The sequence below is a fragment of the Triplophysa dalaica genome, chromosome 11 (genome assembly GCF_015846415.1).
Source record: "Triplophysa dalaica isolate WHDGS20190420 chromosome 11, ASM1584641v1, whole genome shotgun sequence".
Taxonomy (NCBI): domain Eukaryota; kingdom Metazoa; phylum Chordata; class Actinopteri; order Cypriniformes; family Nemacheilidae; genus Triplophysa; species Triplophysa dalaica.
In genome coordinates this window covers 21346224-21360977 of record NC_079552.1, presented here as the reverse complement: position 1 = coordinate 21360977, position 14754 = coordinate 21346224, and the positions used below count along the sequence as shown (strand labels likewise).

Genomic DNA, 14754 nt, shown 5'->3' with positions numbered 1-14754 from the left:
GAGGATAAGGCCGACCCGGGTATAATGCAGGATCTCCGTGCCGCCACTGACCGCGCTCTACGGGCGACCAAGGTGGCGACACGGGCCCTGGGTCGGACGATGTCCACGGTAGTGGTCCAGGAGAGACACCTCTGGGTGAACCTTGTGCAGATGAGTGAAACCGAGAAAGTCCGCTTTCTAGATGCAAACATCTCGCAGGTTGGGCTGTTTGGTGACACCGTCGAGGACTGCGCTCAGCAGTTTTCGACGGGGAAGAAGCAGACATTGGCGATTAGCCACATTTTTCCGCACATTTTCCCACGATCTGTTTCCGCCCAAAAGGCCTCAGTGATCTTGCGCGATGTCTGCTTCCCGGCAGACCAGGACCCATTCGACATCGGCTCCGGTTCATGTGCCCCCAGCGCAGGCGGCACCCTGGAAGCGAAGGTCGAGGAGGAAAACCTCCACCACGTCAGCAACCTTCTCGCAAGAAGCGACACTGACGGGAAGACCCCAGGGAGAACAACATCGGGCCCGACCTTAACAGCCATGTCTCTGATCGGTCGGTACTGGATGGCTCCTGCCTCGTCACCAAAGCCAGACCCGTTTTCAGTGCCTGGCGCCCACTTACTCACAGAGTTCTTCCGTTCTCCCCGGCTGTACTTTGCAGCCGATCCCACACTCCACTGGACTGTGCTCGGCAATCCGACCTCACGTCTAGGTCGAACACACACGACAGCAGCCACCACTCTCAAACTGACAGTGCGTGCAGCTGTTACGCCAGGCAGGTAAGTAAGCCAGCCGACGAACCACCCCCCGTGGGAATGGTGAAGAAGACCGTCCCCTTGGTCCCCCTGCAGTCCCTTGGAGCTTGAAAGCTGTCCACACTGTCTCGGTGGCTAATGAGGACGGTCCGTCTTGGCTACTCGATCCAGTTTGCCAGAAACCATCCCAAGTTTTGTGGCGTCCTCTCCCCCTCTGTCAGAGGCAGGGACGCCTACGTACTTCGGGTAGAGGTCACCACCCTTCTGGCGAAACAGGCATCGAGTTCGTCCCTCAAGCCAAGATGTTCAGCGGGTTTAACAGCCCGTACATCATCGTTCCCTAAAGAGACAGCGGGTCGCGCCCCATTCTAGATCTGTGTACCCTGAACAAGCACCTTCACAATCTGCCATTCAGGACGATCACACAGAGGCGCATACTGACATCCATCGGGTGTCAGGATTGGTTCGTGGCAATCGACCTGAAGGAAGCTTACTTTCATGTCTCGATCCTCCCTCGACACCGGCCGTTCCTACGGTTCGAATTCGAGGGGCAGGCATATCAGTAAAGAGTCCTCCCTTTCGGTCTGTCCCTGTCCCCACGGGTCTTCTCGAAGATCGTGGAAGCCGCCCTTTCTCCCCTCGGTAAAAAGGTGTGCAGGTACTGAAATATCTCAACGACTGGAACACTCGAGAGATCTGTTGTGTACACAACACTCTCAGTGCAGATGCATCTGTCACACAGACCCCCGCGTTATGTTCTTGCATTCACACACAGCTGCGCAGTGGTACGGTCCTTCTTTACAGTTTTTTCCCTCAGAAAAGCGACTAGCATCTTTTTAGAAAAACATCCATCCATCCATCCATTTTCTACCGCTTATCCGAACTACCTCAGGTCACGGGGAGCCTGCGCCTATCTCAGGAGTCATCGGGCATCAAGGCAGGATACACCCTGGATGGAGTGCCAACCCATCGCAGGGCACACACACTCACTCATTCACTCACAACCTACGGACAATTTTTCCAGAGATGCCAATCAACCTACCATGCATGTCTTTGGACCAGTGGAAGAAACCGGAGTACCCGGAGGAAACCCCCGAGGCACAGGTAGAACATGCAAACTCCACACACACAAGTCGGAAGCGGGAATCGAACCCCCAACCCTGGAGGTGTGAGGCGAACGTGCTAACCACTAAGCCACCGTGCCCCCCAATAGAAAAACATTAGGTTTTAAATTATAGTAAGTTCAGAGAGGTTCAAAGAGTAATTTCAAAGATGCTTATTAGCATGCAACACCACCTTGCACTATTATTATAGATTATGACAGACTTTTTACGAGCCTGTCCATAAAAATGTTAACAATTAAAGTCTAGCACAACCTCTGCATCAGGGAAAATAAATGAAATAAATTCTAAATTTTTGGGGGGGATTGAACCATTACTTTAAGGTTTTTTTTACCACCTGAACATAAAGTGCAAATGTATAGAGCCAAATACATTCTTACAATGCCGGACCTGACCGCTGAAAGTTATTCAATAAAATGGGGGGATGGCCGACGCAAAATTCAGAAGTTAAAAAACTGCTCTTTTCACAGTTCATTTGAAGCACTGGGAGGTTTATTTAGATTGTGTAGTGAGCATCAGAGGACAGGCAGTGCCATATTGAGAGGAACAGACTGGCGTAACAAGGCAGAAGAGCAACAGCTGCCTGGACCAGATGAGAGATTTCAGCCACAGCGGTAATTCATTTATGTCTCGAGCACAGTTCTGCAGCGAGAATCACCATTAAGAGTCTAGATATCTTGGTAAAACTTCTGCAGCTTTGTTTTATTTGATTTTCAAAATTATTGCATTATATTAACAGGATACAGGTACTATGAATAGTTGGTAACTGTGACGTACATTTTTTTTTGTTTTTAGTTCAATCTATTGGTTTAGAGACGCTCTCATGTATATATTACTGTCATGTATATATCAGGTCACAAATTTATTAGTCTCAGAATTAGTCAATTAGGACAGTTGGCACATTTTTCTGGAAACACTTCAGCACGTTCGAAGTCGTCATCTGATTGGTTGAATTTCAAAGGATTTCCGGGAGACGTGCATGTTGCGTTCCTTATCGTCCGGCTGGAAACAACAAATCCGTCGTGTTTACAACTGTTGCTTTAAGAATTCATCACGATCGACAATGCTTAATCCTAAAAAGTATGCAAGGTTCACGGCATAAACTTATAATCAATGTGTTGCTGTTGACTTTTGACAAATTCGTGAATGTGCTCCGATCTGTTACTACGGGGACATTTCCACGCCTCTAAACATGATGCAGCACAAAACGAAACATGATTGGTTGCTTTACCTGTCAGTCATACGGCCTCTTGGGGGGGCCTTGGCCAAAGAAAGCGGCGATGAGTTCCAGACCTTCGGTATTAAGGTATGAGAACACGAGACTAAAAATTTATGTGTGAAAATTGCAAATCATGATTAACCTTCAAAACTTTCATAGTAAATAATTGAACATCTTAAGCCACACACATAAGAATTAATTATGAAGCCTACTTTTTGTACTAATTATCAGTCAAAAAAATATTTCTGCTTTTTTATTTAGTGACATACTTTCTATAAATTCTGTTTCTGTGGAACAACGACCATATTATATAATATTGGGGTGTAATGATTTTGAATTTAATCAGATGTCATATTTTGTGTATGCTTACAACTATTTAGACCTATTTGAGCATGTAACACGTCCCCCTCCCTAAACCTAAAATGTTTGTATATTGTACGATATAAAACACAGCAAATAAAAGGAAGATACGACTATATATATTATTCCCAGCAATCTGAGGCCAAAGAACAGATACAAAGGTGATCCCCTTCTCTGTCTGCCATAAAGCTCTGATCTGATCCGGACCGGCTGCGTGTAGTTACAGTATTCTGTGTAGTCAGAGTTCTGAAATATTTGGTGCCTGCGATTTTCTGTGACCCTTGGTAGAGCATACAAGAATATTAATGAGTTTACTGTTTCATTTGAAAGCGCATTGGTGGAGCTTTAAAATGAAACAGGAAACTCATGAATATTCATGTATGCTGTCATGATTCTGTCCTAGCTTGAGCTTTCTAGTTCTGTGGACAGAGACATGACCGTACCATGTGTTTTGTGCTATGTTGTGTTTGGAGACACATGGCCTTTGTTGTGACTGCGCCACGTATACTCCTGTTGCGTCTCTTAGCCCCGCCCCCTTGTTTCCCGTAATCTCGCCCTAAGTGTTAATTCCAGTCACCTGCCCTATGTAATTTTCCTTCATTTAAGTCCTACTTGCTTATTGTCCCGTGCCAGTTAGTTACGTAGTATTCATGTCTGGTTGCTCCCTTGTGATATTTCATGTACCTGTTTTGTCAGTCATGGCATTTGGATTATATTATTTTGTCAGCCGGGCTTCCTCGTTTAACCCACTCGAGGGAAGTTTTCTGTTGGTATTATTATTTCCCGTTTTTCCCCGTCGGGTTTATGTGATAGGGAAGTGGGTAGTTCTAGGTTTAGGGTAGGAGTGTGGTAAGGTGTTCTAAAATATCTATTAAAGTACAAATAAATATTTTTAAAATCGTGCACTGACACGCATTCTCTAATGGACCATTAGCGCCCCCAGGGGACTTTTGTGTCTCAAAAGTGTAGCACTATTTATAGGAATGGGTACCGAGACCTGGTACTTTTTTGGACCGGTACATAAATGGGTCGACACTAGAGCATAGATATAATCTTCATTACAAATAATGCTGTTATCCATACTTGCTTTGTTTTATTTTTTGTATTCGGATGTTAAATGCTGAATTAGATCCTTCACTGATTAATGTCTGAATGGCCGTTTTTCCGCAATGTATTTGTAATCTGCTTGTTTTGCTTATTTATGAGTGAAAGAGTGGCATGGTTGCGCTTCCGTCAAACAACCCTTTGCAGCAACCCGTCCATTATTTGAGAAAGTTATAACATTGTTTTTAATCATTTGGCCACGGAGTATATTTACTTACTTTAGTAAATTAAAGTAAATGTGCTTGTAAAATCATACAAAACAGTACATATAATAAAAAATTACTTGCTTAGAAAATAGTACTTAAATTTATGTAGACCTTAAACCAGAATGGAAAAAAGAAATACGGTCTACCAGCCAAATAACCATAGTGATGTAAAGTAAATATGTTGAAATAAATTATGGTGTGCTCCTATGCACATGCTAAGTGCCGTAATTGGTGTGCTGAGGAACACACATACTTTGTTATGAGGCATTTTCTATTTGCTCAGAAGCATTTGTAAACTGCAGTTCTAAAACTCAGTAGTAATAAATTAACTTAAAATGTTGAACATCTTTTCACATCATGTGTTGATGCATCAAATTATAGAGCGTAGTATCAATAACAGTATTGATATGTACCGGTATCTATAAGCAGTATCTATATCTGTATCAATATCAATAAAACCTTTACGATACCCATTCCTTAATATTTTGTGGCGCTGCAAAAAGTGTACAGAGGAACGTATTTCCTATGAGACCAGGTTGACATTCAGACATATGTATACCAAATTTGGCCAGTAAAATGCTTGCCACGATACAAATGTCCCTGCCTCTAACATTAGACCTGCAACTTCACAAACATATTTTAGTAATGTTCTTCCACAGCTCTAGCAGAATCCTCACTGAAAGTCAACATCAGGAAAATCACTTTGCTCTGGGTGTATTCCAGTCAACTCTTGATTAATTTTGTAATATGCACTTGCTAAAAATTAATCGTCCAGCAGTCATTTAATAATTGAAAGAGCCATGGGAGGTGATTTCAACAATTCATCTTTAGATTTACATAATCTTGTTATCCTAATACAAAGTGGCTTGTATGAAGCACAATGGGACGCACAGGTCCACCAGCAATTAAGAAGGCAATCCATCTCCATACAAGCAGAGTAAAGACCGAACAATGTTAGTGATGAAGACTGACAGGAGCAATAAAAGTCTGGACGGCTGGAGAAAACGGGATATATAGCTGAGCGAATGAGCGAATGAGCGTGGTCAATGATTCACATTAATCAATGTCTGAAGGAAAAGTCTGCTTGAGATTAGTGTGGGAGCGGCCAGATATCTCATCTGCTTCTTACTGGGCTGAAAGCAGAACTCCCTTGAGCTTCTGAATCATAGGCGACAAAATTAAACACGACCAACTCAACGTGAGCCCCATAGGAATTTTGTATGTAAACATGAGCTAAACTAACAGGAAAACTCTTGGTAGCAACTGACTGATCTACTGATGTGAGGCATTGGAACATCATCGTATAAAACGTGCAGCCACTATACTAAAGTGTGGCAAGCGTGTTGCTATGTGGTTGCTATGGTGTGCTGTTGCTATTCAGGGGTGTTGCTATACAGATAGCAAAGAGTTTTACACGGTTGCCAGGTGTTGCTGTTTGGCTGGTTAGGCATTTTAGGTCATTTTAAAAGCACTGCTATATGGTTGCTAGGCAGACGCTCGGATGTTGGGTGGTTATCAGGGTATTGTTATTCTGTTGCTAAGGTAAAGTACACAAACTTCATTGTGTAAAATTAACCTAAGGAACGATTTTGTCAAAAGTAATGGAAATTGTCACAAGAATGCCAAGAATTCCTTTTCACTATCGTCTATCAACAGTTCATGGTTTGAGACACTGAACTTGTAGATACAAGTCATAATACTTCACACTGAGTGGGACAATGCAGAGAACAGTGCAGATCAGTACAGTATATCACATCTTAAATGCGCAATATTATGCTTTACAACAAACTTTGCCAGTTGCATCTGATCACCACGGCAACAAAGTTATTCTTGGTGGAATATTCTCAGGCTGTGTGCTCATTATAGATACTATATAAATCTCTCACTTACTGTATCTGCTGGAGAACTCTTCAACACCAGAGGAGCTTGTTATTTCGATTGTCAAACTTAAGTAAGACTAACTACCATTTATTGTCAAAAGATCCATGTTCTCAAGTTTTTTTTCGACTACCGTAATAAATTGTTCCAGTAAAGAATACATACACCTTATATAACCCAAAGTCATTTTTATCCCCAAATCAAAGGAAAAAAAATAAACATATTAAACATATTTTGCTTAAAGAAAACAAAGCCTATGATAAATTTATAACACAGCAATATTACTTTCATGATAATTAGGCATTTGCCCCAAAATGCTCACTTCCATCCTATAATCATATTCTAATCTGCAAAAAAAAAGAATATGCCATACCTTTTGCAATAGTGTAGTATGTTTATACTGCCTTCAAATTAGGCTAATTCAAATCAAATTTAAGTACAACTTCTCAAGTTTTTGTTCGGCTGACATACTGTTTTCTTTAGCTGTTTATATTACCATTGCATTGCATTCAAATGATGTCCGTTTGTTTTACACAAAGACAAATTCATACATGTATAGAACATCATGACAGTAAGTGAATCTTTCCTGTTGCTCAGTGGTAAGATCAAGTTGTGGGTTCGATCCCAGGGGAGTGCAAATAGGGTAAAGCAAGTCACTTTGGATAAAAGCGTCTGCCAAATGTATAAATGTATGTGAATGAGGATAGAAATTAAATATTTCCGCTGACCTCTTTCTTTAAAAAGAAAGATTTCTAGTTGTTGCAAATTGCAACCAATGGCTGATTCTACACCTCCCCCCTCCCTTTCGAAGCACAACGGTGGCTGACACAGGGCGAGGATGTCGCCAGAAACTTTCCACAAAAATTACAGTTTTTAACTGTCAAAAATACAGAAATTTTCCAGCAGCTGGGGCGTACATTTTTTTTCTTTTTGTAAAATTACAGAATTTTCCTCTTTTTCTTGTAAACTTGCAGTCTTTTTCTTTAATTTGATGGTTTTGACCATATTTTAAAAATCTGTAAAAGATAACAGTAAAATTCTGTTAAATTAAGTTTTAGCAGTGTAGAGCAGTTTGTCTGTTTAGGGCTACTGTAGAAACAACATGACGAATTCTGTGCAGAGGGAACCTGCAGTATGTAGATAGAAATAGTTCATTCTTAGGTGATAAAAACATAAAGCTTCGATATGTAAGTTCTTTATACACTTCTGAAGACATAGTTATGAATATTATATTGCATTTCTGTCCGTTGACCCGTAATAAAATTTAATAGTGAACAAAGCCCAGTGTGATTTGTAAAACATTGCTGTCAGCTAAAGTGAAGGACAACCGTAGCCGAAAATATCCACAGCATACAGAAGCATCTATTACAAAGCTACACACAACAGCCAGACACAAACTGTTCTGCTCAATGACCAACACAATGTAAAACAAGCTATTTCTCCTTAATGCATACTAACATTCAGACAGTATTGTATTTCCTAACAATGACATTGATCATTTTCCACCGCTGCAAAAAAGTGCAATTCACAGCTCGGTCTCACACACATTCTATCAAAGGATCAATAATCAGATTTGTTCTCCATGCGAGAAGAGGGGGCTTTTATTGACCCTGGCAGATATGAAAGTAATGTGATCGTGAAAACCAAAGACTCCATTAAAGAGAATTAAAGTGGCTGTTGAGAGGGACCAGTTACACCATCCATTATATGCATTATAGTTCCACATGTGCCTGTGGCTCATTTTTGCAGGTGGAATGATCAGCAATTATTAGACTGTAAACTGCTTACAATCCACCATTCAGTAACTGCAACTGATAGTGAGCTCAGAGAAAAATTTGACATGGTAACTAACTGACTGATGTATAGTAACAACCGGTTAACCAGTGTAAATTCACCAGTTAAAATCAAGTTCATTTACCAGGAATAGGATTTCAAACTCTATTCAGTCTTTTTAAGAGTCAAGAATAGTAGGGCTGCAACAACGAATCGATTAAATCGATAAAAATAGATTACTAAAAGAGAAGGCAACGAATTTCATAATCGATTTGTTGTGTCGCGCAAATTAATCAATAGATTAATCGATTATTAAAATAATCGTTAGTTGCAAACCTTAAGAATAGTTTCTATTTTTATTTACTTTATGAACTCTTATGTTTTCAAAACTCATACACATTTCTAATTAGTATAATAAAAATAGTCAAGCTAGCCTCATTGGCCCAGGGGCCCTCATGTATCAACGCTGCGTATGCACAAAAACTTTGCGGACGCCAGCTTTCACGCTCACGGTCGGATATACTAACAGTCAAATCAACGTGTGAATTTGCGTTCCTCCACGCCAACTTCATGTCCGGCGCACATACATTTCTCGTGTTTTTTGTCCGTTGGAGACTCTTAAAAGGCAATGAAGTAAAGTTGCAAACATGAGACTACGAATTGCTCTACATGTCTTTTACATTTACATTTATGCATTTGGCAGACGCTTTTATACAAAGCGTCTTACATTGCTTTATCCTATACATTTTACATAGGTATTTGCAATCCCCTGGGATTGAACCCACAACCTTGCGTTGTTAACACAACGCTCTTACCACTGAGCTAAAGGACAGCTTTTGCACCACCTCCTGTGAATAACATTGATAATAATTTGTAATTGATCAAATAAATGACATTCTATTGTTACACAAGCCTTATGGGAATATTATATCAGTTATACAATTAGTAAGTATATAAAAGCATTTGCAAATTGATACAACCCTACAGGACTAGCCATATGGCAGCGTAGGCCTTACTAGAGGACATGGCTGTTGGCAGAATCCGAAGAGAACGAGTGTGACCAAAATGATTTTCTGGCCAATGATGATGACTGCATGGCAAATAAGCAGATTTAGGTTCCTATAGAGCCATGCTATCTGTGTGCTCAATTTGATTCGTATTTGTATAAGAATTGAGATACAATTTGATCAGTGGAAAAGAATGAAATCAAGGTTTTTTTAGAGGCTATTCTAAAAAAATCTTTTTTTTACAGTTTTTGTGAAAATGTATGATATATTTATTCTAAAACATAACAATGGGCGCTTTTCCACAATACCAATGAATCTTTCTCGTTACTAAATGTTTCCACTCCGTGCCGATCCATGTCAACCGGTTCCACCGCAGGGCTGATAACGGAAATTTTTAAAACAGTGTCACGCTGTCAAATAGACAACCGTGCAGAAAATTCTGAGCCGAAAACCGCGTCGAACCAGGCTCATGTGGAAACATAACTGTTTCCGTTTTAGGAACGGTTCGGTGCGATGGTCGAAAAGTGCTCAATAATACTGGATGCTTTTTAACAATGTAATATATGTATGCAACAAATGTCATTTATAATTCCTATCCCGTATTTTCTTAATGTCTTCTGCCTGTGACGGTGTTAAACATGTTGTCACATGCATGAGAATATAAATGATATGCAGATGAGGTTATGTAAACTCCAAATACGGTGATTTTGGGGAGGAGAAGGGGTGAAGATGAACGCTCTGACTGGGATTTATAAAGAGATTTTTGCGCAGGTTCGGGCATACTCATGATTTCATAAATTAAAAACTTTGATGTGTACGTACACTTTTAGTACGGAATCTACGGAGAGTTTGATACATGGGGCCCCAGATGTTTTATCTGCCGCGACATTGAGATTTTTACAACAACGGAAAGTTGAATAATTACGCTTTTTATTGATGTATGGGTTGTTAGGATACGACAATATCTTGTGGAGATACAACTGTGTAAAACTCAAATTGGAACTGGAATCAAAGGGTGCAAAAAAATCAAAATATTGAGAAAATTGCCTTTGAGGTTGTTAATTCGAGGCACTGTAGCAGGCCATCCACTCACAAAAATATAATTTTTATATATTTCGGGTTGAAAATTTACAAAATATCTTAATGGAACATGAGCTTTACTTGATAAAAAAATCGATAATTTTGACCCACACAACGTATTTTTGTCTGTTACTAAAAATGTTCCCGTGCTACTTAAGACTGGTTTTGTGATTCAGGGTCACATATTACCTTACGGCCTAATATGGGTTTGGAATGACATAAACAGAATTTTCTTTATGGCTGAACTAAGCCAGAGACACATTCACACCAGAACAACACTTTTCCTCTGGTTAAATTGTTTCGTTGAATGGAGCTGTTTCAGTAGAAACTGACCTCTTTGGAGAGACGTGTGAAAAGATCTCCCCCTCTGAGAAAGTCCAATATAAGGTAGAGCTTCCCTTCTGTCTGAAAGGCTGCAGGGAAAAAATAAAGGTCACATTTAAACTGTGTTTTCTATTGCCAAAAGCAAACATCACCAAACTTGTCACCTGCTTGCTTAAATGTACGCATTAAGTTGTCTGATCTCTTTACTCAAAGTGGATGCGTTTAACATATACATTTAAGTATTGGGAACAATTTAAAGCAACACTATGGAACATTTGCTCACGGCTCCCCCATGGGGTTGATAAGCGCAATTGTCTGTTACTAGTGTCTTAAACACTGTTGCTGTATAAGCTTTCCTGTGGTCAGCGCAATACTCGTGAATTTGTTGACTAAGCTGATGGAACAGAAACGATTGAAACGAATGCAGAAACGTCGTTTGGAAACTCTTCTGCAGGCAGGGGGCGGGGCTGTTTGTACCGACCCGAACAAAGAACTTACACCGTGTCTACACCGGACGCGAAACGACACACAGCTTGTACTAATGGAATAGTCATGCCGCACTGCATCCAGTGTGGACAAAATGTAAAATTATAATGGGTTCTAATGCGTTTCTAATGTCTTTTGTCGTGTCGCGCTGGTCATGTCCAGTGAAGACACGGTGTTACCGAGTGAGGTTGTTGCCGCTATGAGGCTGCTCAGGTTGCAGCGCCAGTACAATTTATCCAGTTAAGAGTTGTTCCACCACTGAAATACTTTAAGAGACATTATTTTAACGTCGAAAACTACAAAGTGTTGCTTTAATTTGCTGTGACAATTGTAAGTAAAGCACTGATACCTTGATGTAGCTATTTTGTTTGAATTTGTATATTGTATGTTAATCGTTAAATATAGCTTTTGTACAACACACGCTTTAGTCTTGGGAATTGTGCCATGCAGGATGAAGCGTTCAGTAATAATCGGGTGTGTGTGTTTTTGCTATAATACCACTCACCATAGTGGAGTTTGACAATGAAAGGATGATTCACTTCAGCGAGGATGTCTCTCTCCATCTTGGATCTCACTCTGTCCCGCACTTACAATGAGACAAAAAATGGAAACACAGATACACTAGATTAACCAAAGATGATTTTATCAACAAAGTATGATGATTGCCAAAAGCATTTACACTGCAAAACGTAATACAAAGATCCTTTATTGAATTGTTTTTTTTTATCAGTAAGTCCTCTTTTTCTCAGGAGGAATGTCTGAGACGCATATGAGACTCTTTATTTGCTCTTCGTTTAATTAAATCAATGTCTACAAGAGAAATACATGAGATAATAAGGGGGGGAGCAATGCAGGTCACACTTTGCCTGGCAGTGATGTGTTACTTTCATTCACAAGTACACGAAGAACTTGCACAACATTAACCAGCGAGAGCAAAGAGTTTTGGAGAAAACTCTGTAACCATGGTTACACCGAGAGCACAAGTTATGTGGGTTGTACAAGTTATGTGGGTTGTACAGGTTGTAAACGATCACCACTCAAAACTGAACATTATGAATCAATATGCTGTAATAACTAGAATCCTGCTCTGTTTCCTGTAAAAACAAAGCGATGAATCACAAAAAATGAATGTGTAATGAGGAAAGTCATCCCGCTACATGTCGGTGAGCTTTGTTTGTTTGTTACATTAAATCATTTTCTCTGTCGCCGTGGATTTGAAGAGCATCCTGATGAAAATCACTTACTCTGTAAAACTGCCTGGACGTCTGAGCGGGACCTTTCCCTAATTCAAACAATTCAATGATTCAGATGCTTCTTGAAAATCAACCAGAGAACACTTCAGCCCCCTCCTCAGCAGATCAGTTATGACTCACAGGTCAATATCACCTGCTGCGCTGAAACCATAACTGCACTGTTTGGATTTCAGAGAAAGACGGCCGAATGCAAGACACAAATCATTCAGATCACAGAGAGTTCATCTTTTGAGAGCTGAGGCATCAGTTTTACCTTTTAGAGTTGCTTTTTTTAACACCTTCATGGCATAGAGTTGTCCTGTGTCTGAACCTTTGATTTTCCTCACCAAGAACACCTGTGAAATCAAGGAAGGAACAGAGGGAAGTCAGAAGCAGCTTGCATTTAGGCAAGGAAGGTAAATAAGGGATCACCGGTGTTTCACAACAGGGCTCCCGTGAATGCATGTTGATTTATTACCATGCAAGATAATTGTCTCCTGAAACCTCACTGGCATCATTTGTTGAAACATATCTAACCAATGATATTACAACACATGGATTGGCTAGATTGGTGTAAATATCCATTCAGCTTATGATATCCCCTTTATTTACATTTGATAAATAAGGGTAAGGGTGCATTATGGGATTCCTGTCTCTACAAATGATACATGTTATATCACCTTAGACTTTTACAAAATAATTTATAGTATCCCCGTAACCCGATGTAGTTCGGATAAGCGGTAGAAAATGGAATGGAATGGAAATTTATAGTATAAAACTGATGTTTATTTTTGGGATACATAATCCTTTAAAATGACGTAACATAAACTTCTAAATTTCAAAACCTTCCCCATCCCAGAACAATCACACTGGATTCATCACAAGCAGGATTAAAAACACAAAACAGAACACAGAATAACAATGTTTTTACTTTTAAATTAATACACTCATTACACAACCATTTACATCACCAAAATGACAGCCGACCGCAACATCTTTTCCTGGCTTTTCATGATTCTGCATAATATGAGAATAAAGAGATGTGTCTGCGGCTCACCTTTCCATAAGAACCCTGACCCAGCACCTTCAGCAGCTCAAACTGTGAGGGATCTGCTTTCTCAAAACCTTCTTTCACATGATGGCTGATATCAAACTCTTTTAAGATGCTGTCATCCTGCAAAGACAACAGATGGCACATGCATCACTCAGAGGAAAATAAACAAAGGCTTTTGCCATAAAGCTGTTGTTAAGCATATTCTGAGATATGATGCCAGCTGGGATTTTGAGGAACAGTAGTAAACAGATCCAGCAGAAGGGTTTAACTGTATGATTATAATTGTGTGTACTAAAGGAGGAGAACGCAGAGACACACAGAGTCCAGGTAGTGAATTTCAAGAGGGGCGGAGTCCAAACTCAATATCATGTATTGCCTCCAAACGCGATGCATATTTCATACATAAATGAAGCAGCCTTTTCTGCACTTGTAGGTAGAAAATAATTAAATTAAATTTTATTTTAACAGCGCTTTAGCCAACACTGCCCTGTGGCGTAAAAAACGTTGGGAGAAACCAGTCTCAGCCGGGAGGGCCAGGTCTCCTCTGACGTGTCACAGTTGTACTCAGTGACTTCGATTAAAAGTTACCGAGTAAATATTTATGAAGAATAGAGTGAGATTATTATTTGTGATTTAGGATATTTCAGTTGTTGAAACTGTTTAGGCCTAATTTTGTCTTATTTTGTGATTGATTTCAGACAACATAGGAATGTTATAAGCAGGGAAAATAGTAATGGCATAATGTAACTGAGTGCGGCTAAAACGTCAAGTTCAAACTGCTGTCATGGGATGTAAGTTTAGCATTAAGTACTTAGCAAGCAAATAATTTACAAATACAAACAATTTCCCCAACTAGAGTGCCCAGAATATAAGGCAGCATTGACCAAACTACATTTTTTCCTCTGGATATAGGGACTTTCTTACCAAGCAACTAAAAAATACTAAAAACTAACTGTGTAATAATTATCAAATTCTGGTAACCTAGGGCGGAGCTTAGCAATGTGTTATTTGCATACAATTAGGGTGTGTGTTTGATTTGTTTCTTCCAATTTATGACATATCCAAGTACTCTCTCTCTCTTTCTCTCTCTGTTTCTCAGCCTTGCCAGACACTGAGGATTGAAGCCTGCAGTGGGGACAATCTGGACTGCACTTGTTGCCATGCTGC

At 40.1% G+C, this 14754-nt stretch overlaps 1 protein-coding gene across 3 annotated transcripts in view; it reads right to left on the bottom strand.

Moving 5' to 3' along the window:
• Window positions 1-14754, bottom strand: part of rps6ka2 (ribosomal protein S6 kinase, polypeptide 2) — a 47238-nt gene that overhangs the window by 27789 nt on the left and 4695 nt on the right. For all 3 annotated transcript variants that reach the window (XM_056760644.1, XM_056760646.1, XM_056760645.1), the window contains exons 2-5: window positions 13591-13707; window positions 12808-12889; window positions 11807-11887; window positions 10825-10904 (exon numbers count right to left, since the gene is read on the bottom strand). In XM_056760644.1, the coding sequence (XP_056616622.1) occupies window positions 10825-10904; window positions 11807-11887; window positions 12808-12889; window positions 13591-13707 (360 nt within the window). The remainder of the gene's footprint in view (window positions 1-10824; window positions 10905-11806; window positions 11888-12807; window positions 12890-13590; window positions 13708-14754) is intronic.